This window comes from Tenrec ecaudatus, chromosome 1, assembly GCF_050624435.1.
Source record: "Tenrec ecaudatus isolate mTenEca1 chromosome 1, mTenEca1.hap1, whole genome shotgun sequence".
Lineage (NCBI taxonomy): Eukaryota > Metazoa > Chordata > Mammalia > Afrosoricida > Tenrecidae > Tenrec > Tenrec ecaudatus.
Genome location: NC_134530.1, coordinates 90634369 through 90661380, shown reverse-complemented (window position 1 = coordinate 90661380; position 27012 = coordinate 90634369). Strand labels below are relative to the sequence as shown.

Genomic DNA, 27012 nt, shown 5'->3' with positions numbered 1-27012 from the left:
GGAGCCTTCATCCCTCACTCTGAGTGCCCATTATCTTTGCACCAGAGATAAGGCAGTTTGGATCACTAGGCTTTCCAGCATAAGCAGAACAAACCCCTAGGGAGATCATTCTTGTTGATTTCAGAGCCAGAGAGCTGGACTTTTCCCTGTGTACCTGAAGCAGTATGCAGCTGGACCACCTGTATAGTCTGCACCCGCTATAAGGACCACCTGTGTATTCTGCAGCAGCCAACGGGGAGAGTGCCGAGCTCAGTGAGAGAAATGGTTTTCCCACCGTATGAGGCTCTTCCTTGATTCACTAGCTCATGTGCCTCTGCAGGTCCCCGGTGCTGCCCTCTGACCACTGAGGCCACAGGATCAGGTCCACATTTCTAGGGCAGGGTCAAAACTAGACCTCATGCTACTTCATGTAACCTAACATCCTGTTATAAAAATACACTTGCAGTCTGAGGCACAGATAAGAATTTCATTATATGCTTTTTGTATTATAGCTCATTTATTTCCTACAAAATCAGAATCTTGTAAAATTAGAATACATGGGTACATTTATCAGACTTTTATAGTTTGGGCAATTAATAAAATGCCTTCACATTTCATTATTAAAAAAAATCATTTTATTGGGGGCTCATACAACTCTTACACAATCCATACATACATCCATTGTGTCAAGCACATTTGTGCATTTGTTGCCATCATCATTCTCAAAACATTTTCTTTCTACTTGAGTCCTAGGTATTAGCTCCTCATTTTTCCCCTCCCTCCCGGCACCCCCTCCTCATGAGCCCTTGATCATTTATAAATCGTTATTATTTTGTCATATCTTACACTGTCCACATTTCATGACTTTTTTTAAAGACACATCATCTGGAGAATTCAAACTGCTGGATAATGACAATCCACCTTACAGATGTCTAAGTCAAACAGCTAAACTAACTGTCAGTATGGAGTGGGCATAAAAATAATATATACCACAATAATGGCATTCAAATCTCAGCCATTGATATATATTGGCCAAACTTTGTTCATATTATCATTTATAATTGATACATTGATATATATAATATCATATCAATAACTCTTTAGGGCTTAACATAGTCTTTCATCCCCTTGTATTGCTCTATTAAAGGTTATATTGCTTTAATGTCTATCATTTTAAAATATATTTACTTAAAAATAATGCACAAATCAATTTATTTTAAAATTACTGTTAGACAACACTACTACTAAAGTATACACACCTTAGAATATTTGACCATTTGGAAGGGAGGGGCTGCATTTATCCAAGGACACAGTTCAGAAGGGTTAGGAAAGGAGGAGGAATGGGGACGGAATACACGGAGGAGGAGGGATGGTGATGTCACATGGAGGGAATTCAGGAACAAAGCATATGAACTGTTGACTGTAAAACTGATTATCTGCTCTATAAACCTCCAGTCAATATAGCAAAGGCTAAAAAAACCCTGTTAGAATAAAATACTTCTAAAATTTGCCCACTTTAATTTCCCCAAATGTTGATTAAAATTTTTTCTGATTAGAAAATTAAATGTAAGGTCAAATGGCTATTTTGCATTTATATTTTCTTTTAGTTTTTTATTAATGAGGGAAAAATCAAGAATGCATATGATTTAATTGAGTTCATTGGGTATTAGTTTCTAATGTTTATCTGCAATTTTAAAATTAGTAGTCATATCGGGGATCTACATATCACCTCCTCTCTGGGGGATGGGCAACAAGAAAGTGAGTGAAGGGAGATGCCAGGCAGTGTAAGATAAGATAAAATAATAATTTATAAATTACTAAGGGTTTGTAAGGGAAGGGGGAGCGGGGAGGGAGTGGGAGGGATAAAAGGAAAATGAGCCAATTCCAGGAACCCAAGCGGAAGGCGAATTTTGAGAATGATGAGGGCAACGAATGTATAAGGGTGCTTTACTCAATTGATGTATATATGGATTGTGATAAGAGTTGTATGAGCCCCAATAAAATGATTTTAAAAATTACTAGTCATAAAATGTGTTAAAAATGTGTTTAAATTTCTTCAGTTCAATTAATAAGAAGGCTATACATTATAAATAATATTTACATTTTAATAATAAAATACACATTATGGAAAGAATATGTAAATGCATAAAATAAACAATAATTTATGTACATTCGCTAGATTGATAAGTATATAATTGATAAATAACAGGATAAATCTGAAATAACTTCTTAGTATGATAATTTCAAGCAGAATTATTTCCTAATTACAGTATTTAAGATATAAGAGAATATACACAGTTATATGTCCATTCTTGTCCTTCATTCAGGGGCATTATATGTTGACACACCTGCATATAAAAATAGAAAGCTTTTATTATTATTATTATTATTTTGGGATAATTTTTCAATAGAACATTTCTTGACTCGGCATAAAAAATAACCAGATGCAGATAAATCCTGTAACATTCATTCTTATCAGGAACTATATCTTAATCAGATATCTCTGATTTGATATCTAAGTGGATCACCCCCCTTAAGTCATATTCTACCTTGACTGGTAACTGGTGTGTGCACAGATGAATGGGGGAGAGGGGAGTAAATGCCCTGTCTTCCTTGCCAGGCAAGAGCATTGTCTAAAATCCTAAACATAAGAGATATCATCTTTTTATCCTGTTTTACAATGTTTTTAATTTCATGGGAAGTATATCAGATGAGGAAAAAAAGACTAAGAACAAGGGATAAACATCTTTTCTCTTTCTCTACACCAGATTCAGGGTTCCTGCCTTTGAATTCCCAACTAAACCCAAACCCTGGATTTCTTCTAGTAGTACAAATGTCCCTGAATCTTAGCTCATTATCTAAAACTCAGAGGCATTTTCTCTGTTGATTATCTTGTTGATTACAATCTTGTTTCTCTGTTGATTACCTCTGTTGATTACAATCTTGTGGGTTTCTGAGACTGTAACTGGTGACAGAAGTTAGAGTCCATTCTTTCTTTTCAGGAGCTGCTCGTGGTTTCAAACTGCTGACTATGCAGATCAGAGCCCAATGCACAACCACTAGACCACCAGGGCACCATTGAAATCTTAACAATCCTAACAATGAACTGTCACTCTCTGAGTTGACTCAGACTTAGAAGCACCTTAGGTGGCAGAGCATAAGCGCCCCACAGTGTCCTACGCAGTAACATCTATGGAGCAGATGACCACGTCGCTTCCCTGGCAGAGTGACTAGTGTGTTTGAACCTCTGATCTTTTGGTAAGCACCCAAGCACTTAACCACTGTGCCACCAGGGCTCCTCTTAATAATGTACATAAACATATTTTGAATGATCAAAATATCAAATTATCTAAAGTGTTTTGAATGATCAAGATTAATGACTAATACTTCTTCATGATGTTCAACATATCCTTTATGTACATCACCTTATTTTTATCTTTACACTAACCTCTTGAAGTAGGTAAAGCCAGTGAGGCTAGTGATAGTATCTGAATTTTACATTTAAAGAAACTGGACCAGAAAGGGTAAGTAGATTTCCCATCGTTATTCAACCAAATGAAGACAGACTGGATTGGAGCCAGTTTCCTGTCTCCTTATCTAAGATGATACTAGGATTATTAGTGTTGTAGATAATAACACTTAAAATAGCTTTCCACTTCATTTCATAGATACATGTTTACTCATAGCAAATTATAAAATATTTTTTCAAAGACAACAAAATGCTTTCATTAGAAAAATCTCGTATTACCATTGTAGATTTTGGTGCCACTTCCACTGCAAATACGTTGAGTCCTCTACTGTTAATGCAGTTTTTACTTTGCTCATTGTTGACATGAATCATCACTTTGTTTTCTGACTGTAAAAAATGATTTTATTAGACGTTAGTCTATACAGATTTCTTCTTCTAGATGTGACTTGGATTCACTAGTAATACTTATTCCAAGGCCATTATTGTTACTATGGTTATACTCACTACAGCAGCAGCCTCTATTTCTTGTAACCTAGCTCTGCTGCTCCTACCCTCTGTCGTGCAATCTGCTCTAACTAATACACCCAAAGCATCCCTTTATGGTGCTACTCACTCCTTTCCTTAGTGTCTGAACACGTCTGTTTAGTACCGGCTGTATGTCAGGCACTGATATAAGCTCTAGAGACAGCAAAAGACACAATTCCTGACCGAAGCAGCTAGCTCACAAGTCTCGGGGAGACACACAAATAAAATGACACTTTTGAAATACCTTGTGAAAATGTGTGAAAGAGGTATTCCTACGATTGTATCTCATATCCTTCTGACTTACAGCGACCTTATAGGATAAAGCGGAATTTCATGTTCCTGAAACTGTTTATCTTTTAAAAAATAATATTTTAATTGACATATCTTACTCATTCCAATATATGCCTTCTCTTCCCATACAGTACTGTTGTTCAATCCCATTGGGTGGGATTATACAATCGAGTGAGGTTATACAATCATCCATCAGCACCCCCTCTCCCCCTCCCCCACCTCCCTTCCCATGCCTTTAGAGAACCATTACTCCTGTAACTAGTTCTAAAGGGTTATCTATCTTGCCTTTCATGTACTGCATAATCTTAAATATACAAATGAACATATTTAAGACTAACCTGATAAATGAGGTAAAACAAATAAAACCCATCATAGTAAGGGGAGGACATATTTGTGAATCAGAGGATAGTTATGTAGTTCCTCAGTGCCAATCCTTTACTCTGAATCTATCATCCATTCCATGCGGCCCTTCTGAGAGAGACTGCCCAATTATCTTAGGGATGGGTTTTGGGTCTCCACTCCATCCACGCCCCTTCACATCAATGTGGTCGTGTGTTGAGGCTGTTCCTCTTTGCTGGAGCAGGCAGACTCATCTTTCTTCCATGGAGCGGCTGGTGAGTTTAAACTGCTGAACTTGTGGTTAGCGGTTCAATGTACAGCTCACTATACCACAAGGGCTCCTTACATGATTCCACAGAAGCACAGAAAAGGAACGTTAACTCAGAAAGGCATATGAGAAAAGACTTTAAGGAAGAGGTGATGTTTAAGATGACAGATGGATAATCAAGAGAAATCAAATGTTAATAAATGGGAAATGCAGGAATGAAAATATTTCCCTGCTAAACCCAAAACTCCAAACTCACTGATATTAAGTTGATTCAGAGTCATGGCAACCCTATTGGACAGATCAGAACTGCCCCTGTGGTTTTCAAGACTGCCATCTTTCTGGGGGTGAAAGCCTCAACTTTCTCCTGAAGTGAGCTCAAACTGCTGATCCTGCAGTTAGCAGCCCAACATATACTCCCTACACTACCAACGCTCTCCCTCCCGCCCCCGGCCAAAGAACCGAATAACTACAAAGGGGTAGTGTAATATCACACAACCTAAATTTATTTCTCAGCTGCTATCTAGCTGTGAGACGTTTGGAAGTCACTTCACCTCTGTACTTCATTTCCCTTCTGTAAAACGGGGTAGTGCTTACTGCATAGGGTTGTTGGTTAAGAAGTAAATGGATCAATATATGTAAAATGCCTAGTGAGCTGTTAGGACATTATCAAAGTTTGGAGAACAAAAGTTTAATTTTCCTGTCATCTTGAGGGAGAGGGGAAAGTGGAGGAAATGACAGGTACTAACAGAGCAGAAAGGTTGGGACAGTGCAGTGACTCCCTTTCCTTCTTTCAAGTCTAGTGAGGATGTCTAGAAAGCAGGAAGGGGAACATGCAGGATCATGAAGAGCCTGCTCGGGGAAAGCTTCACGAGCCATGTGAAGAATGCAATACACTATTTCTGGATCCTAGCCTATTGCACCACATCCCAACACCACTGCATCATTTTCAGGATAACGGAACATATATAAAGGTATTTCAGAAAGTATGACTCCTAGGGGTCCTGCCTATAAATGCATGAGCTTATCCGAAACATATTTAAACATGGTTCTGTGATCAACAGATAGCTACAAAACAGATTTTCTCAGTAATACACTTGTCTTGGTATCGTTGTTGTTGTTGGGTGCTATCGAGTCAGTTCTGACCCACAGCAACCTGATGCACTACGGAACAAAACATGCCGGTTCTCATGAGCAACTGCTCTCGTGAATCCACTGTGTCCATCCATTTCCTTGGGAAGCTTTTTTCACTGACCTCTACTTCACCAAACATGATGTCCTTCGCCAGGGACTGGCCGCTCCAAACAACATGCCCAAAGTACGTAAGCCTCGCCATCCTTGCCTCTGAGGGGCACTCTGGCCACACTTCTTTCAAGACAGATCGGGTTGTTCTTTTGGCAGTCCATGGTACTGTCAATATTCTTCTCCAGCACAAGCCAAATGCATTGATTCTTCTTCAGTCTTCCTTATTCAATGTCCAGCTTTCAGATGCATATGACACAATAGAGAATAACATGGCTTGGGTCAGGCACAAATTAGTCCTCAAAGTAACATCCTTGTTTTTTAACACTGCAACGAGGTCTTGTACAGCAGATTTACCTAATGCAATTCATCTTTTGATCTCTTGACTGCTGTTTCCATGAAGCGTGATTGTGGATCTAAGCAATGAAGTCTCTGACCACTTCACTCTTTTCTCCATTTATCATGATGTCATCTAATGGTCCAGTTGTGGTCTTTCTTATACTGAGTTGTAATCCCTACTGAAGGCTATAATCTTTGATCTTCATCAGCAAGTACTTCAACCCCTCCTCATTTCAGCAAGCAAGATTGTGTCATCTGCATCTTACAGGTTAATAAGCTTTCTTTCGATCCCGATGCCACAGTCTCCGTCATATAAGCCTGCTTCTCTATTTGCTCAGCATACAGATTGAACAAGTACAATAAGAGGATGCAATAAGAGGTGACGCACACACCTGTCCTGATTTTAAACCCTGCAGCATTCCCCCGTTTTGTTTGCACAGCTGCCTCTCAATTCATGTACAAGCTCAGCATGAGCATAATCAAGTGTTCTGGAATTCCTAATCTTCTCAAGATTATGGGACACACAGTTGAATGTCATTGCATAGTCAACGAAACACACGTACACAAGATCCCCCTGATGTCACCGACGACACCCCCGTTCCACATCCTCTCCTCAATCTGGCCTCAACTTTTGGCAGAGCCCTGTCGATGGTTGTTGGATGATCTTCAGCAATATTTTACTGGCATGTGATATCAAGGATATGGTTCTAAATTGGAACATTCTGTTCTGTCATCTTTCTTTGGAATGGGCACAAATATGGAGCTTTTCCAGTCAGTTGACCAACTAGCTGTCTTCCAAACGTCCTGACATAGACCAGTGAGTGCTTCCAGTGCTTCATCAGCATGCTGAAACATTTTAGTTGGTATCCCGTCAATTCCTACAGCCTTGTTTCTGGTTAATTTTTCCAGTGCAGTTTGAATTTCTTTTTTCAGTATCATTGGCTCTTGCTTACAGGCTACCTCCTAAAATAACGGAATGTTAACTATTTCTTTTTGGTACAGTGATTCTATGCATGTTTGCTAGCTTCTTTGGATGCTTCCTTCACCATTCAATATTTTCCCCAAAGAATCTTTCAAGGCTTGACTTTTTTAGTTGTTTCAGTTTCAGATCTGCTGAGCGTGTTCTTCCCTTTTGGTTTTCTAATTCTAGGTCTTTGCACATCTCATCATAATATTTGGGGTTGTTTTCTCAAGCTACCCTTTGAAAATTTCTGTTCAGCTCTTTGCACCATTTCTTCCGTTTGCTTTAGTTTCCGAACGATTAAGAGTAAGTTTCTGAGGCCCTTCCCTGTGATCTTTCTTTTCTTTAATGACCTTTTGTATTTTTCATGAATGTCCTCCCACAGCTCAGCAGGTTTTCTGTCAACAGTGTTCAATGCACCAACTCTGTTCTTGAGATGTTCTCATAGTTCAGGTGGGTAGACTCAAAGTCATATTTACTCCTGTGGATTTGTTTTAATGTTCTTCAGTTTTAACATGTACTTACATATGAGCAATTGGGGGTCTGCTCCAAAGTCAGTCCCCAGCCTGGTTTTAACTGCTTTTCCAGCGTCACTCTACACAATTTGTTTTCTGTTTATGCCCTCTGAAGAAGTTCATGAGTGTGGCTGCCTTCTGTGTTGCTGAGAAAAAGCTATTTCCTATGAACACGTCATTCATCTTGCAAAATTCTATCATGGGACCTCCAACTTTGTTTCTATCACTAAATCTAAAAATTCCAACAATTTTTCTTCCTCTTTGTTTCCAACTTTTGGAAACAATAATTATCAATGCATCTTGATTGCATGTTTGATCAATTTCTGACTGAAGTCATTGGTAGAAATTCTTTAATTTCTTCATCACTAGCTTTTGCAGTGGTACATAAATTTGAATAACAGGTGTAAGGACTGGATTTCTTTGAAGGCAGATAAATATAATCCTATCACAGACAGCATTGTGCTTGACTGATTTTGCAATGTCCTTTTTGAAAATGAATGCCATATCAGTCCATCAGATTTTCTGATTCAGAGGGGCCCAAACCAGTCCATCTTAGCTCACTACTGCCTAAGATATCAATCTTCATGTGTTCCATTTTTGAAAATTTCTCATTTTCTTAGATTCATACTTTGCACAGTCTGTTTTATCGTTAGCAGATTTTTACAGCGGTTCCTCCTTACTCTGAGTCATTCCCCATAAGCTAATGAAGATAGCCAAGGCTCTATGGCCACAGGTTTTATCCGACTCACATTACCTTCGTCGACTCCACTCCAAGAAATCCCCTTACTACTATGACTTTTATTTGTTTTGCCTCATTAAGCATGTTAGATTTGCATATGTTACTTGTCTATTTAAGCTTGTTTGGTACATGAAAATCAAGATAGATAACCCTTCAGAAACAGCGACAGGAACAATGGGTCCCTGAGGGTCGTAGGGGTGGGGGGTGGGGAGCTGATAGCACTGATGACTGCGTAACCCCACTGGAGGGGGTCCAGCAACAGAATATGATGTGAATGGACAGAGAGGATTGTGTAAGATATGGGGAAAACAAATAAACAAAAAAGTTATTATAGAAAAAGGAAAACTAAATAAAAATTAGGGTTCCTGGGGGGGGTACGGTGGGGGAGGGAAGGGACAAGTGTTCTGAAACTGATTGTGGTCACAATTGCTTACTGCTTGATGTGAATGAACAGTGGAAAGTTATGCTATCTGCAAAGGCTCCCGATAAAACAATTAAAAAGAAAGAATTAAAATTCCTCAGTGAAGAATTAGAGAGATGGAAATCCCATCCTCAGCAGCGTAGAGTCCTAGATGGAAGATGCGTTGAGCAACAACGGCTCCACATTTTGTTACTTTCTTTAATTAGTGTTTCAATTACTTTAAAGCAATATTTATTTACTCAACCTTGCATGATCCGGATCTGTATTTGCCTTCCCTGTATTCCTCCAGTAAGCTCCCTACCTCTATCAAGCCATCTCACTTTCCTTTATACGTCAGATCAACTCATCCCTTTTCTTTAGGTTTCCCTGCTTCCATAGGTGGTCTTTCTTCATGCTGAGATCCTGTCACCCTTCCGTGCTCAAATCTCACACTGCCAGCTTCTTTCCCTCCATTAAAAATCACTCCCCAATTTCAACAGGCCAGACTAATGTCAACTGCAAGAGGTAGAAATAAATTAATCCTTCAATTGTACATATAATAAGTCATATGTAATTTAATGTTTATTCTCTCATCTCTTACGGGAATATTAAATTTGTCTTTCCAACTAGCCAAAAAAAATGCTTGAAATCAGAAACACTTTAAAGTATTTTACACTTTCTGGTGGATCATCTTATGAGTAGGAGAATTAGTTATACAATGCATAATTCAAATTTCCTCAATACTCAGAAGAACCTTAAATGCAAGGCAGAAATGAATTTAATAAGTCTAACTCACTAAAAGAAATAAGCTAACAGTCCTAAAACCCCAGTTATCGTATGCAAGGTTTTGTGGAATTTTCCATTTCTAGAGGACTGGTGTCTCCTCCTTTAAGGTTTTATGCATGTATTCTCTTGACCTGTAACATTAATAGTGGCAGAGAAGGTGGCCAAAGCTAGACAGAGTTGGCTGGATAGAAGTAAGTCCTGGAAAGTGGAACTTATTTAACTACATAAATTGATACTATTCGGTAGGGTTTCTTAATGCCACCAAGTTGACGTAAAAAGTTAAGCTCCTCATCCCCTTACTTTGTTTAGAATATTCTTAAAGCACAATGTCTAGTATATAAAATTGCTGTGTGCATGTGCATATTTTAGAAACTAAATACTTTGTACCCAAATTATATTCTATCTCCATACATCTTTAAATACTTAATTAAGAAATAATTATCATAAATCTCTAAAAATATGCAGAAATCATCATGTGCAGTTTGAATGAGAAGTCTGAGGATAAGAGAATACAATTGCCTATTATAAACATCGTTAATGAAATGGGAGCATTTAATTACTGGAGCAGAATAATGTAAGAGAGGATGGAAGATACTAGTAAACATCAGAGAAATAAAGAGAACCACATCCTAGTTAATACCTTGTTTTCAATAACGGACGTTATCCAGGTGTCATATTTGCAAGTATGCACGATTATATTTTCATAACCATCCATGACTTTGGCATCGCCTTTATTGAGGACAGATTTACAAATGGCCTGCTCAAGCTGCCCACTGCTCGCCTCCATATGGACAGCTTTAATTTTGGGCTTGCACTTTTCTGCATAAGTATCGATGACAAATGGACATGCCTGAAATGGAAGAAAAGCATATTTTGTTTAAACATTTTGGTGAAATTTTAAATAATTTAATTTATGATGAGTATGTTCTTCATATTCCATTGCTATTCATAAGGTTTTCATTAGCTAGCAGTGGATACAAGTGCATTTATTCAATAACATAGCAGACATCAATGAATCACTCTCTGTTAAATTCTATCCCAAATTTATTAGCCAACAGTTATGAGCCAGCATCACCTTGATGGCGTGAGTGTGGCTTTTTGGTTTTGATACCTCTTCCCTCGGAGCTTTAAACGGAGTCAGTTCAAAACACCTTCAGGTCTTACACAAATCCTTTATATCAAATGTTACTACATTTCATAAATTCCTATCTTTATGAAACTACTCCAAGTTTGTTTTTTAAGTTCTATTGGCATACAACAAGGAAGGAGATGGGGGAAAAAGTTTTATTGGCATATAATTCACATATCATACAATTCAACAGTCCAATCACACCAAGAAGAGTTGAAAATGGGGAGCTAATAACAATTGGTACAAGAATAAAGAAAATGTTCTAAAACTGACTGTAGTGATGATTTTACAACAACATTTTTATACTATTAATTTTATGAATTGTTATTTTCCTTCATGTTTGTATAATGTGCTGAATAAAAAAAGTCCATCATTCTTATTGATTCATAAGAATTTCCTCATTTTCACACTAAAAATATCATATCTGAAACAGAATTTTTGGATGTTTCAATACTGAATCTTGACTTAATATTGTTTGTTGATGTGCATATATTTTTAAAAATTAAAATGACAATTTCAGGCTTGCTATACAATAAGTAAGCCAGTCTCTGATAAAATATAATGAAAATGTTTAACAGAAGTATGCTAGTCCAGGTAGAATAGAGAAACAAATCCAGGAGGAGTCATGTGTGTAATAAATTTTTATCAAAGAGTATTGCACATTAAGAAAACATCCCAGCCCAGATAAGTCCATAAGTCCGATATTAGCCCTTATGTCCGACACCAATCTATAAAGTCCTCTTCAGACTCACAAAACACATGCACTGAGGCCGAATGCAGGAAGATCCCAGGCCAGTGGGTGGAAAACCTTGTGGATCCAGTGGTGGTGGAAGCATCTCAGTGCTGGTGTGGGTCTCCACGTGGCTCCTCCAGCTCCAGGGCTCTAGAGTAGCTCCATGTGTCTTGTCATCAGGACTACCAAGCAGAGTGTGTGTGTCCCGCCTCCAGAGAGCTATTTATCTCTATAGTGTCTCCAAATGAGGTCATCAAGCAGCAAGCTGATTGACAGGCTAAACTCCACCCCTTCACTCTTAACAGTCTCAAATTGGGACGAGATTATGTAATTATCACAAGAAGCTTTCCTTGCCAGAAGCTAAGTTGATCAAATGGCTCAACTATAGGTCTTTCTGAGAAATACCAAGTTACTAAAAGAATGAAATATAAAAACTAAAAGCGGTTATGTTTTTAGAATAATTAATCTTTCTAAAATGCAATAGAAATTAAGAGGTATTAAGAAACTTTCTCAGGTGCCCTTAGAAATGTACAACAGATACATTAATTATTTGATTCTTAAAACAGTCACTATTACACATGTATAGATTTAAAGCAAAAGAGATAATGTAAGAACATAATATAGTAACATAGTTATATTTACTGTAGAAATATTATAGAAAAATCTCAGAAATAATACTAATATTATAGAATACTATAAAAAATGAAACAAATCCTTATGTCAAGCAGACTAACTATGGGCCTTTGTTGTTGTTGTTAGGTGGTATTGAGTCAGTTCCAACTCATATCAACTTTATGCAAAACAGAATAACACTCTGCCCAGTCCTGTACCGTCCTCACAATTGTTCTTATGTTTGAGCCCATTGTTGCAGCCACTGTATCAATCCATCTTGCTGGGGGTCGTCTTCTTTTTCACTGCCCCATCACTTTACTAAACATGATTGTCTTAGTCTGGGTAGACTAGAGAAACAGACTAATAGATTCTCACATGTGTATAGGAAAGAGTTTTATATAAAGAGTAACTGTACATTAAGAAAACAGCCCAGCCCAGTCCAGATTAAGTCCATACAGGCAATATTAGCCCATATATCCAGTACCAATCTGTAAATTTCTCTTCAGACTCACATAACACATGTAATGACTCTGACTGCAGGAAGATCACCAGTGGGTGTGAAGTCCTATGGATGCAGTGGCAGTAGAAGCATCTCAGTGCTGACGTGGGTCTCCCTGTGGCTCCTTCAGCTCCAGGGCTCGGGCTGCATCAGTGTAGCTCCATCAGGCTCCTCGTCAGTAATGTCTCACAGGGAGTGAGGATCTGTTCCGCCTCTAGTGAGCTATTTATCTCCTTAGCACCTCCAAATGAGGTCATCAAGCTGCGACCTGATTGACAGGCTAAACTCCACCCCTTCACTCTTAAGTCTCAAACTGACCACAGATTATGTAACTACCACAATGATGTCCTTCTACAGGGTCTGATCTCTTCTGAAAACATGTCCAAAATACATGAAGAGAAATTTCATCATCCTTGCCTCTAAGGAGCATTCTGGCTGTACTTCTTTTAAGACAGATTTATTTGTTCTTTGGCAGTCCATGGTACTTTCAGTACTCTTTGCCAGCACCATAAAATTCAAATGCATCACTTCTTCTTCAGTTTTCCTTATTCAATGTCCAAATTTCACATGAATACTAGGTGATTGAAATTGGTTTGGGTCAGGTGCACCATAGTTCCCAAAGGGACATCCTTGTTCTTCAGCACTTTTAAAGAAGTCTTGCACAGCTTACCTACCCAATGCAGAAAGTTATTTATCTCTTGACGGCTACTCCCAAGAGCACTGACTATGGATCCAAGCAACATGAAATCCTTGTCAACTCCAATCTTTTGTCAGTTTAGCAAGATGTTACCTATTGATTCAATTGTTAGGATTTGGTCTTCTTTACCTTGTGTTGCAACCCATACTGGAGGCTGCAATCCTAGATCTTCATTAACAAGTGCTTGAAATCCATTGCTGGTTGTGAATAAGCCTTCCTCCTATCCTGATGTAGAGTTCTTCTTCATATTGTCCAGCTTCTTGTATTATGTCCTTAGCAGACCGACTGAATGCATACAGTGAACCGATACAACCCTGAAGCACACCTTTTATGCTGTTAAGCCACTCAGTATTTTCTTCTTTTGCTTCAGTGACTCCCTCTTGTACATGAGCTTCGCTCAAATCAGAGAGAACCAGAAGGATGCTTATTGGCTATGCCAAACTGCTCGACGATGTGGATTATGAAGAAGTATGGATACAGTAAGAATGGCAATTCCCGAATACTTCATTGTGCTCATGTGGACATGGAACTATGTGTGTTCTTATACAAGGATCTTAGGAAAACACAAAGTAAAAAAGCGTGTGTGCGTGTGTGTGTAATTCATAGAAGATGCAAGGATTTCATTCTGGCTGCACAAGACCTAGCTTGCCAAATTCTGAAGAAGAAAATCAACCCACCAACCAGCCAACACTGGGAGTGATTAGGTGGTAAGAATCATGAGGATAAGACCTGGTAAAACCAGAATAGCCACCTGGACACTAGATAAAAGTCTTCCATGAATTAACTCATCCCAATAGGAAGAAATTGGCTATCTTATTAAAACAGTGGCTCTCAACCTTCCTAATGCTGCGACCCTTTAATACAGTTTCTCATGTTGTGGTGACCCCCACAGAAAAACCATAAAAGTATTCTTGTTGCTACCTCATAACTATAATTCTGCTACAGTTATGAATCGGGCAACCCCTGTGAAAGGGTTGTTTGACACCCCCCAAAGGGGTCATGACCCACAGGTTGAGAACCACTGTATTAAAAAGTGAGAAAGGGCTTTTTTTGGAGAACAGAAGATTTAGCAGTTAATGCTCTATCTGTAACCAACTTAACCTGGAAAAACTGGAAAAGTGAGAGACCATGTTCTAACAGATTCTATAGATACTTTCACATTCATTTTATAGAGTTGCTTTTCTTACAATTCATGAATATACTAATAATAAAACTCTCATTTTCAAGACAGATAAAAAATTTCCCTGTTAAAAACTATAACTATTGTGATGGTCGAAGATCTAGCAACTGGTTGTGACAAGCACAAACCCACATGAAGTAGACAGCGTCTGCTCAAGATCACTGGTACAAGACTCTTTGTGTTACATTCTTCTTAGTGCAATCCTATTTATTCCTAGTTTTCTTTACTGACTAGGCCTTTCATGTTTCCTTTAAGAGTTATGATTTACACACTCTCAGACTTTATGGAAAATGTCTTTAAACTATGAGAAATGTAAAGTGCAACACTTAATATTTACCCCAAATCAGAAACAATCTGCCTACTGCTCCTCTAAGAATGATTACATCTCTTCTATAGCTCTTTTTAAAAAACATTTTATTAGAGACTCATGCAATTCTTATCACAATCCATACATACATCAATTGTGTAAAGCACATCTGTACATTCATTTTCAAAGCATTTGCTCTCCACTTAAGCCCTTTGCATCAAGTCCTCTTTTTTCCCCTCCCTCCCCGCTCCCCCCTCCCTCATGAGTCCTTGATAATTTATAAATTATTATTTTGTCATATCTTGCCCTGTCCGATGTCTCCCTTCACCCCCAGGGAGGAGGCCACATGTGGATCCTTGTAATTGGTTCCCTCTTTCCAACCCACTCACCCTCTACCCTCCCAGTATCGCCCCTCACATCCCTGGTCCTGAAGGGATCATCCACCCTGGATTCCCTGTGTCTCCACCTCCTATCTGCACCAGTGTACAACCTCTGCTCTATGCAGACTTGCAAGGTAGAATTCGGATCATGATAGTTGGGGGGTAGGGGGCGGGTCTTGTATAGCTATGATGTAAAAGTATGAACCTTCAATGCCATTCCAAGAGTATGATCCTCTGATTCTCAATAGGTAACATGTCCTTACCAATAGTTCAAAAGACTAAAACCCTCTCTGGAAAATGGAAAAAGGTTCCTGAAGATAGGGAACACATCCAGAGGTGCTCTATTCCACTGATCATCAAAAACGTCCTCCCTCATGTTGGCCCGCACAGTAAATATGGTAGTCTAAGCCCAGGTGGCATAACCAACCAGTTTGAATTCTTCATCATCAAGCAGTTATAGATAATAACTTTTGGCCAATCAGAAGGGATTCAGCATGAATCCTAATACTTGTTCATATTATACCTGAATCAATACTATAAAAGATTTATGGTTTTCTTGGTCAGCCTTGTAAAATCTTGGTCATGATTCTGGAGTATCTCCAGTTACTTTTTATAATACTTTTAGTTATACTTGCTTGTTTTAGAGTTTTTTTAAAAAAATACTGTGGTTCGGTCTTAAAATGCATGTGCATAATCACTGTCCCTATAAATAATTCACATTAAAAACAGTAATCGGATGAAATCGTGTTGATCAATGAACAAACTAAAAATCAGGTTGGAAGAATAGACCACTTCTTCAAAGAGAATAAACAACTGTGTAAATATTTGATAGTATCTTCCATTGCTTTAGCTAAATGAAAACCAAAAAGGGAGATAAAGGATTAAAATTTGTTCACAAATTTAGTAAAGGACTGATTATTCTGTTGTTATGGTAATATGTAACCTACAGAAGTGATTTAAAACCTGCTCAATTAGCAACAACAAACACACTTTTGCAGCCACACAATACATCCCTCACTTCTAAAAAACCATACTATCAAGGACAGGCTCAATTCAATAGATATACCTCAAAGTACCACAGTATCAACAATTTAACCCAAAGAACTACATTCTCTCGCCTGCTGTCATCCCATATCTGCCTCTGCGAAGTCAGCTCATCTCTGAACTCCATGCTTCCCCAAACCCCATATACGATGTGCTCCTTGAAGAGACTGACCCAGCTAAGTTCTCCCATACTGTAGTAAGCAGTAAGTTAACCTTTGTATTTTTGTTTGAGTTACTGAGTGGTACTCTCATCATCCTCTGAAAATTTCACTATATATAGATTTTTACTTTTGAATTTTAAGTGATGTGAATGTTACCTATTCACTAAATAAACAGGTTACATTTAAATTAAAGGACTTTGATCTCAGAACTACTTCTGGCTAAGAATTTCAAAGGTCAATGCCATTAACAAATGCTATACAAAGTTTTAACTGGTCTTAATAATTTCTTTATTAACTGAAAACACATGTAACAGAATCAATACTGTTCTTAGTTCAGAGGCTGATTTTATACCATGATAAAAATGTGGGAATTCACTGAATGTTAGGTTAAAGTCAGATATAAAAAGTTACTGTAACTATTCTCCAATAACTAAAAAGAGAAAAAAAGTAGAAAAATCTTCTTAGAAAATAAGTTTATTTGGGATTTTAATGACATCTAAAATGTATCCAAAATTTGTCAATGCTTATGTTAACCCTAGTCAGTTGATTTATTTATAGGAAAGGCTAGATACTATTTTAAAATTTAAAACTATAGACAAATTTATTGTTATTTATGTCCAGAAATCAAAATGTTTAAATTCTTTATCTTAACTTTGGCAGAGAAATACAAAATTTAAAAAGCAAAACTAATTTTTATTACCCCTCTGGTTTATTAAACATCTTTTCCACATCTTTGCACATTTAAGGAAACATAATGCTTCCTATAAGCCTGTTCCAAGTAGTTACTAAACACTAACCCAGCAATGCCCTCAAAGAGACCGGGATTCCGAGTTCTTAGAGGCTTTTTGCCCTTGTTCTAAGAGAACCAACACTATCCTGTCAGGATACAAGGTTTCCCCATAGAAACAAGACTTTAGCAACTCAAATCTTCATCACCAGTGAGAAGATGGCATATTATAAATTACCTTTACATTTCTGCATGTCATATGTCCAAACTCCTTCCTCCTTAATATATTTGAATATTGGCAGTAATCAAACTTCTCATAAGAATAGGAACTTGCATTAAGTGCAATACTGCACCCAGAATATAGTGATTTTATGGATTTTCACTGAAGTTTAAGGATTTGAATGTCTAATTCAAAAGTTTTATATCTACAAAATGTGTAGGGGATAACATAGTATATAAATTAAGCCAAATGGCTAAGTTTTAAGATTGATTTACCTCTGTCAGCTCCAAGGCTTTATTGTAGCCCATTGAGTGTAGAGTTACCCACAGGTCGCTTGGATCACCTTCTTGATCATTGGCTTCCATAAGATTCAGATCCATAAACCCTTGCCTTGTTAGTTCATTCTTCTTTGTATCAAAATTTTCTGTTAAAACAATAAAAACAATAAAATTATGTTTTCTTACATAATTAAAACATTCAATAGAATTATTATGGTATATTATTCATAAATACATTAATTATCTGGAAGTAGAGTAAAACAATGCTTGAAAGACATCCTTTTAATTTCCCACAACTCAGCACTCAAAAAAGCCCCACTGCCATCACGTTGTTTCAGAACCTTGGTGACCCTATAGGACTAGGTAGAATTGCCCCGGTGAGTTTCCGTGGCTCTAGTTCTTTACCTGATGAGAAAGCCCCATCTTTCTCCGATGGAGGGGCTGATAGCTTCAAACTCTGACGCTGCAGGTAGCATCCCAACACATAACCACTGCACCAAGACTCCTAAACCAGCACAGGCACTGTCACAGTACACTATTTAGTTTTTCAACAAATTCTAAAGTTGTAAATAGTGTGAATCTATTCTAAAATTAGAGGAAATTTTAATTTTTGTGAGCAAATTCCATCCTACATACTCATTTAGAGTATATATTTCAAAGAATTTTAAAATGTTGCATATATACTTGCCACTAAATCCAACAGAAGCTGATTAATTTGATGTAAGCACCAAACTACTAGTGTTTGCCAAAAGGGAGATGTTAACAGTGCCAGATTTAAGGAGATAATTATGAACTTCATTCTTCTCATTTTAATCAATTTGTTCCCTAATACTTGAAACTTTTTGATAATTGGGAATATTTTGGACATTTTTCTATGAAAACTATGTGTGCTATTAAAACTTATTCTTCTTATTTTGAATTGGGTAAATGTTTACACAGCAGATTATCAATTGTACTTTCAACAATTCATATACATTTTTGCTTCATCTCAATCTTTGTAGCACAAGTCTGCTCAAAAGCGATCATCTGTAGACCATTGGCCATCTTACAGAAGGGTCATAAGGAAGAGAAGAACCATTCAAGGTGCAGTAAAGCACCAATGAAGCATACAACTTCCTCTAGTTCTTTAATACTTCCTGTCCTCCTCCCCCACCCACTATCATGATCCTAATTCTACCTTACAAATCCAGCTAGACCAGAGCATATACACTGGTGCAGATAAAAGCTTGCAACACAGGGAATCCAGGACAGATAAATCCCTCAGGTCCAATAATGAGAGTAGTGAAACTAGGAGGCTAGGAAGAAGGTGGAGGGATAAAGGGGGAACTGATCACAATGTTCAACATATAACCCCACCCATGTGGGATGAACAACAGAAAAGTGGGTGAAGGGAGACAGTGGACAATGTAAGATATGAAAATAATAATAATAATTTATAAATTATCAAGGGTTCATGATGAGCTGATACCAAGGGTTCAAGTAGAAAGAAAATATTTTGAAAATGATGGCAATATATATACAAAAGTGCTTGACACCATGGATGTATGTATGAATTGTGGTAAGAGGTGTAAGAGCCCCCAATAAAATGATTTTTAAAAAAAGAGAGCATATGATGGTCAAATTCAAGAATTAGATATAGGTATATAAAAAAGTTGACATTGCCAAATATTTCATTTTACTTAAATCTAAAATAATAAAAACTTTACAGTAATAATGTTTCTATTATACTCTCTAGTTAGATAAATACATTTATGAGAATCCCACCTGGTTCAATGATATTACTCTACTCCTAAGAGCAGAGTGCATTACTAAGCAGGTAAAAGCATACTCAACATGAGTTCAACTCTCTTCTGACTATAGTCTGGCTGCTTCCTACTTCTTGCTCTGTGATCTATAATTGGCAATGGCATTCTGGTCTCCATCTCTCACCTTCCAGTCTTTAAATAAGACACAAACTTCACCTTCTTCCCATACACCTCCAAGGTGACAACTGTGTTAGTCTCACCCTCGGTGTTTCTCTTTGCTCACCTGGTTATTTTTTCTTTCTACACCTCAATGGACATACTTGTTTAATTGAACTCAAATACAACAAATGAAAACAAAATAAAAGTATTGAAATTATTCTTAAATTAAAAAGTATTGTTAACATGAAAAAACAACTTCCTGGGAACCTACCCTTTACTAAAACGCTAGCCAATTAACTCTTTGCTGCCCTCCGCTGGCCAGTTTGTGGCTATTGGTTGCTGTAATCCCCCTGTGGTATCAAGAGCTAGGTCAAATACTTTTTTAAAAATGTTTTATAAATCATTTTACTGGGTGTTCTTACATCTCTTATAACTACCAATACATCAATGGTAACAAGCACATTTGTTTCCATCATCATTTTCAAAACATTACCCTTCTACTTGAGCCCTCGGTATCAGCCCCTCTTTTTGCCCTTCCTCCCCTCGTGAACCCTTGATAAATTATAAACTATTATTATCTTCATCTCTTACACTGTGCACTGTCTCCATTGACCCACGTTTCCGTTGTCCATCCCCCTGTGGGGGGGGGGCTGGTGGGGGGATGTTATATACTGGTCCTTGCAAGCGGTTCCCACTTTTCTCCCTTCTCTCCCGACCTTACCCCCACCCTCATGGTATTGCTACTCCTATTACTATTCTTGGGAGTGTTTATCTGTCCTGGATTCGTGTATCGAGAGCTCTTTTCTGTACCAGTGTACGTGCTCCAGTCTAGCTGTGCTTGTAAGGTAGAACTGGGGTCATGATAGGTATGGGGAGGAAGGGGAGGAAACATTGAAGAACTAGAGGAATGTTGTGTGTTTGGTCAGTGCTATACACTCTGACTCGTCCCTTCCTTGTTACCCTTTTGTGAGGGGATATCCAATTGTCAACAAATAAGCTTTGGGTCTCCATGGCCAACCCCACTCATTTGCATCGTTATGATTATTTGGGTCTTCAAATGCCTGATCCTGTCACCACCTCATGATCACACAGGCTGGTGTGCTTCTTCCATGTGGCCTTTGTTGCTTCCCTGCTAGATGGCCCCTTGTTTAACTTCAAGCCTTCAAGACCCTAGACGCTATAACTTTAAAAAAAATCATTTTATTGGGGTCTCGTACAATTCTTATCACAATCCATCCATCCATCCATTGTGTCAAGAACATATGTACATTTGTTGCCATCATCATTCTCAAAACATGTGCCTTCTACTTGAGCCCTTAATATCAGCTGCTCATTTTCCCCCTCCCTCCCCACTCCTCCATACCTCATGAACCCTTCACAATTCATAAATTATTTTTATTTTGTCATATGTTACACTGTCCGACGTCTCCCCCAGCCTTCTTCTCTGCAGTCCCTCCCCCAGGGAGGAGACGATACTTAGATTTTTGTAATCAGTTCCCCCTTTCTACCCCACAGTCTCTCCACCCTCCAGGCACCGCCACTCTCACCACTGGTCCTGAAGGAGTCATCTGTCCTGGATTCCCTGTGTTTCCATTCCTATCTGTACCTATGTACATCCTCTGGTCTAGCCAGATTTGTAAGGTAAAATTGGGATCATGATAGTGGCAGGGAGGAAGCATTTAAGAACTAAAGGAAAGTTACATGTTTCATCATTGCTACCCTGCACCCTGACTGGCTCATCTCCTCCCCACAACTCTTCAGTAAAGGGTGTCCAGTTGGCTACCAATGGGCTTTGAGTCTCCACTCTGCACTCACCCACATTTTCAATGATATGATTTTTTATTCCTTGATGATACATACCTGATCCCTTCGACAGTTCGTGGTCATACAGGCTGGTGGGTTTCTTCCATGTGGGCTTTATTGCTTCTGAACTAGATGGCCACTTGTTTATCATCAAGCAGTTAAGACCCCAGATTCTATATCTTTTAAGAGCCAGGCACCACCAGCTTTCTTCACCACATTAGTTTATACAACCATTTTGTCTTCAGTGATTGTGTATGGAAGTGAGCATCACAGAATGCCAGGTTATTAGAACAAAGTGTTTTTATGTTGAGGGAGCAATTGAGTAGAGGACTATGTCCATCTGCTTCCTTAAAACTGAACATATAAATATATGTACATAGACCTATATCCCTATCATTCTATAATAACATATTTACATATGGACATGCCTAGGTTTATACCTCTATAAATGATTTTGCCTCCAAGTTCTTTCCTCTATTTTCTATCACGCTCAACCTTCATTCTTGGCTACATTGCCCTTGATTGAAGCTCACCAGGGTTCTTTGCCCTCCTTGCCATCAATTTTAGATCGCTTGTAGTTCCTCGTCCCTGGTTTGTTGACTGCACCCTCCCTTTCCCTCACCTCCCCTTCTCCTGTCCCACTGGAACTGCCGGTCTGGTTGTTTTCTCTTTGGGATTTATCTTGCCTCTCTTATATAGATAGACATGGGAAAAAAGGACCTATAAACAGTTCCAAGTCTGTCTCCTGACCCTTATGTTTGTTTTCTGATCCAGTCTGATGAGGTGCCAAGTCCTGCCCTCTGAGTCTGGAATCTATTTACAGGATTCCTTGGGGACTTTGTTGCTTTGCTCCCCTTGGTGCTCTTCTGCACTCCCTTCATGTTTCACCCCAGTAAGGGGCCAGGGGGTGTCAGACAAGGCACAATTGCTGCATTGTGTGTCCAGTGCTGTCCCCTGAAGCACTGTGGGTTAGTGAAGGGACGTCTCTCTTGTGATGGGCTGGCCCTATGGTCGGTCCTCAGTGTGCCTTGGCTTCCCCGAGCAGGAGTGTCATCCTTGGGGCTTGGCAGGCCAGGTTGCGGTTCTCGTTCTTTCTCTCTTTCCCCCTTTATCCCCCCTCCCTCTTAGTCTGCTCCCATGTAATCTAGGCAGACCTGCCACTTTCCTTCCCTCAGTGCGGTCCTCTGTAGTGCAATCTTCTGGGGAGGGGTTGGCGCAGATGGGACTGGGGCTGGCTCTGCTGCCTCTGTCAGTTCTCTGCTTCATGTAGGCATGTTTTATCTTCTAAACTCTTCCCAAAAAGAGCCCTAGTGGCACTGGCAGGTAAGGACTGGATGCAAATTACTACCAACTGCTCCACCACAGAAAGACAGATCTATCTGCTCTTCAAAGATTTACAGCCTCAAAAATACACATGCCCTATGGGTTGGAATTGAATAAATGGCATTGGGTTTGGAGTTTTTGGTTAGCCCCCACAAAAGCATAGGCTAAAGAAGAAATTAAATTTAAATAATTTGTATTATCTTTTAAATTTAGTTCTCCGCTAAAGGAGTTTTGCTCAAACCTCCATTTTTGTGATGCCCAATCTAAGAGAACAGTGTGCAGCTGTGAAATTTTGCTTCCTGCTCAGGAAAAATGCTGCGGAAACTGTTGTGATGTTGAACACTGCTTACAAGGGCAGCGCTATGGGAAAAACTCAAGTGTATGAGTCGTTTTCTCATTTCAAAAAAGGTGAAATATCGATTGATGACAAACCTCGTTCTGGGACATCTGTCAACTTCCTGAATGGATGAGATGTTAACAAAATGTATACACTTATGCTTGAAGACCAATGACAGACCCTTGAAGAGGTGGGTAAGTTCTCTGGACTATCTGGGAGTTTGGGTCAGCTAATTTTAACAGAAGATTTTGGGATGACAAGGGTCACTGAGAAATCTGTGCCTTGGCTTCCGACTGACCAGCAAAAAGCGCGTCGAGTGGAAACATGCTGTGCTTTGAAAGAACAGCTCCAAAGCAACCCAGACTATTTTTTCCAAGGTTATTACTGGTGATGAGACATGGTGGTAATCCACTATCAATCACGACAGTGGAAGACACCATTGTTACCTCGCCCCAAAACTCGTCAAATGAAATAAAAGATCGAGAGGATGCTCATTTGTTTTTTTTTTTATGTGGTGGGGAAAGAGCACTTGGAGTTCATTCCACCAGATCAGACTCTTAATCAAACTTTCTGTTTAGAGGTTCTGAAGGGATTGCGTAACTGTGTATGACAAAAAAAGGTCTGATTTGTGGCAGGTGAGAGACTGGTTTTGCCACCAAAACAATGCACCTGCTCATGCAGCCATCTCAGAGCACCAATTTTAGCAAAAATCCCCAGCATGCCTTCTTTGCCCTACACACCTGGCTCACCCGACCTTCCTCTGTACAACTTCTTTTTGTTTCCACGAATGAAGACGGACATGAAAGGACAGCCATTCGACAACTTAGAAGTGGTGAAGAAAAAAAGAGGGAGGTACTGTCAGCCATCCAAACAGATGAATTTGAAAAATATTTCCAAGGATGGAATCACAGATTTGAGAAATGTATTAAGTGTAATGGAGAGTACTTCGAAGGTGATAAAGTTGTTTTTTTTTTAATTTAAATATATAGCTTAAAAAGGTATTTTTCATTCATTTTTGGGAGATATGATTACATTTTCATGGTCTGAAAAAACAATGATACTTTGTTAATACTATAATAATATTCCTTCAAGGGAAGTCTGACATCTTATTTCTTATAGAGGAATCAATTCCACATACTGACTTTTTAATATATCCATTATGAAGAAGAAAAGTACCTACCCTTACACACAGCCCAAGCATCTTCATCACATTTCTCACCACTTGTTCTTAATTCAAAAAAATTATATTCTTCAATGCTAAGAAGACCATTTCCATCTAAATCAATAACCTCAAATATATCTAATAAAGTTGACCTGAAATTATAAAAATGAAAATTATTTCTAGAAATATAATATTTAAAGTTATATCAGACATTAAGTTACTTTGGTGAACTACATCATTAAAGTGTCCAAATACATTTTTGCTATGCAGTAAGAGAAAAACAACCAAACTACATAAACAAAGTAGGAAATCAATGATTTCTTTTTCCCTTCTCTATTTTCTTCTTCCTTTCTACCTGCAGACAAATCTTATTGTCTGCAGCTAGGAGTAGTACCTAATTTTTAGATTTCATATGTGCCTGGGTCTGTTACTAGGACAGTGCCTAGCAGGGATGAAGTTGAAAAATGTCTAATTAAAGTTGACTTGTCAGAGGTGCGAAACCTAGAGAGTACAGCCCCAGACCTATGAATAGAATGTCAATTTCAGATCCCTAATGAAGGAGTTGAGTTACTGAATTAGCTCTAGGGGTGAGTTTGGAGGCTGGGCAAAGGAATGAGGTGGGGGGATCTGGGAGTGGGGGTTGGGATGTAGAGTCCTAACATATATCCTGTACAGATGCTATAGTTCTAAAACTTACCTAAATGCCTTTGTAAGCGTTAATTCCCCCATTTCATCTCTATATACAAGTTGGGCTTCTTCTATTATTGGCTTTCTTTCTTTCTTCAATTTACAGCCAGTAGTGGAAGGAATTAGCCAGTATATTCCTGGTTCCAGTTCACCAGTCCACCCAAACACCTTCTCTCAAAAAAAAAATTCAAAAAAAACCCAAACAAACATTTTAAAATAAAATATTTTATTACAAAATATTTTTATCAATATTTATCAATTCTACTATAGTTCAAGTGAAATCTGGAAATTGTTGAACAATTTAATTAATATCTCACGCTAGCAAAATTCTATAGAAAATGAATCACGGTAGCCATATAATGATAGGTACTATCAAGCAGGACTCCAAGAAAGACCTGGAGCAAAGGATATCACTGCTGTTTTTAGAAGATATTGGCTATAAGTACAGAATATTCAAAAATATTTGCATTTTATCAGCTATACAAAGGTATTCAACTGTATGCCTCATAACAAATGATGGAGAAGATTAAGAATGGGAGTTCCAGACACTTAATTGTACTCATGGGGACTCTATATATGGATCAAAGGGCAGCCATTTGAACAGTTCATGGTCAAAAATTAGAAAGGGTATGTAGTAAAGGTGCACCCTTTCCCTTTACTCACTCACTCTGCATACTGAACAGACAATCTGAGAAGCTGGACTCTGAAGGAAAACATGGCACCAAGACCGGAAGAGGAAGATTCATTCATTACCAGCTTTCAATGTGCAGATGACACAACTTTGCCAAGGGAAATAAAGATAACTTGAAGTACTTACTGACCAAGGTAAGAAACTATAGCTTTTTGCAAAAGTCCCCAACGAAACGATCTTTTAATAAAAAAGAAGGAAAAAGAGACCTTGGCAGGGCAGTGGATTAGGTATTGGGCTGTTCATTGAAAGTTTCGTAGTTTGAACACACCAGTCGCTCTGACAGAGAACGATGAGGCTGTCTGCTCCTATAAACATTCTCCGCCTCAGAAACCCTATATAAGGTTGGGATGAGTCACAATTCACAGGGTTTTATCTTCTTCTGTGTATTATGTAGTAGAGTAATTTACTAAATAGAATAAAAGTAGATGATGCCCAGTTATCACTTGCTATTCTAATCAGGATCACAAACAATGGCTGCTAGTCGGAAGGAAGGAAAATGTGGAACAGAATCTCAAATTCCTAAAAGACTTAAAAAACAAACAAACACAGACCTACTAGGCTGGTGCCTGACATTAGAGCATACCCGGAGACGACCCTGTGTGCGTCTTCAAATCTTGAAACAAAACTAACCCTCTGAGCTCGCCTTGTAGCTAGATTTTAAAAATTGACTTAAAAAATAGTATCACCCATAAGTGCTGTGCTCTTTTAGAGCCTCTCCTGTAAGAGATTGGTCAACAATTATTTTAAAACAAAGATGAGAATGTAAAGAGGCATGAAACTCGATGGGTGGAAATGAGCATCTAGAAAGAAAATAACTCATTGCGAAGGATTAACCAACATCACTGAAAGTCATCCTTAACACAAAGAGCAGAATGCAAGGGGACGGAGCAACTGGATTGATGGACACGACTCAGCGAGAAGACTAGAACAATGTCACTGAACAACTTCTGTAGAAAATGTTCAATGGGAACCTAAACTGCTGTATAAACCTTTACCAAAAACACAATAAAATATTATTTAAGGGAAAAAAAACACAAACCTATAGCTTGCAGTGTGGTTAGCTGACTCTACAAACAGCTATCAATATTGATTGTTTTGATCAAATAATCTATAAAAGAATTGTGGGCAAAAGGAGAAAAAAAGTAGCACAGAATTTCAAATGCCTTCTGGAGTCCAATTCAATATGAAAATCAAAATCCTCACACTGGACCAATAGGTAACATCTTGATAAATGGAGAAAGGATTGAAATTGTCAATGATTTTGTATTGCTTGGATCCACCATCAGTG

The 27012-nt window shown here is 38.4% G+C and overlaps 1 protein-coding gene across 2 annotated transcripts in view; it reads right to left on the bottom strand.

Annotated features, from left to right (window-relative positions):
* Positions 1 to 471: 471 nt before the first annotated feature.
* EFCAB7 (EF-hand calcium binding domain 7) overlaps positions 472 to 27012 on the bottom strand; it is a 58526-nt gene continuing 31985 nt past the window's right edge. Inside the window, exons 9-14 of one of the 2 annotated variants that reach the window (XM_075557112.1) lie at positions 25044 to 25204; positions 24365 to 24498; positions 17815 to 17963; positions 10491 to 10700; positions 3728 to 3835; positions 472 to 2327 (exon numbers count right to left, since the gene is read on the bottom strand). In XM_075557112.1, coding sequence (XP_075413227.1) covers positions 2253 to 2327; positions 3728 to 3835; positions 10491 to 10700; positions 17815 to 17963; positions 24365 to 24498; positions 25044 to 25204 — 837 coding nt within the window. In that variant the 3' untranslated portion in view covers positions 472 to 2252. The remainder of the gene's footprint in view (positions 2328 to 3727; positions 3836 to 10490; positions 10701 to 17814; positions 17964 to 24364; positions 24499 to 25043; positions 25205 to 27012) is intronic. The other variant, XM_075557121.1, reaches the window with a different exon arrangement.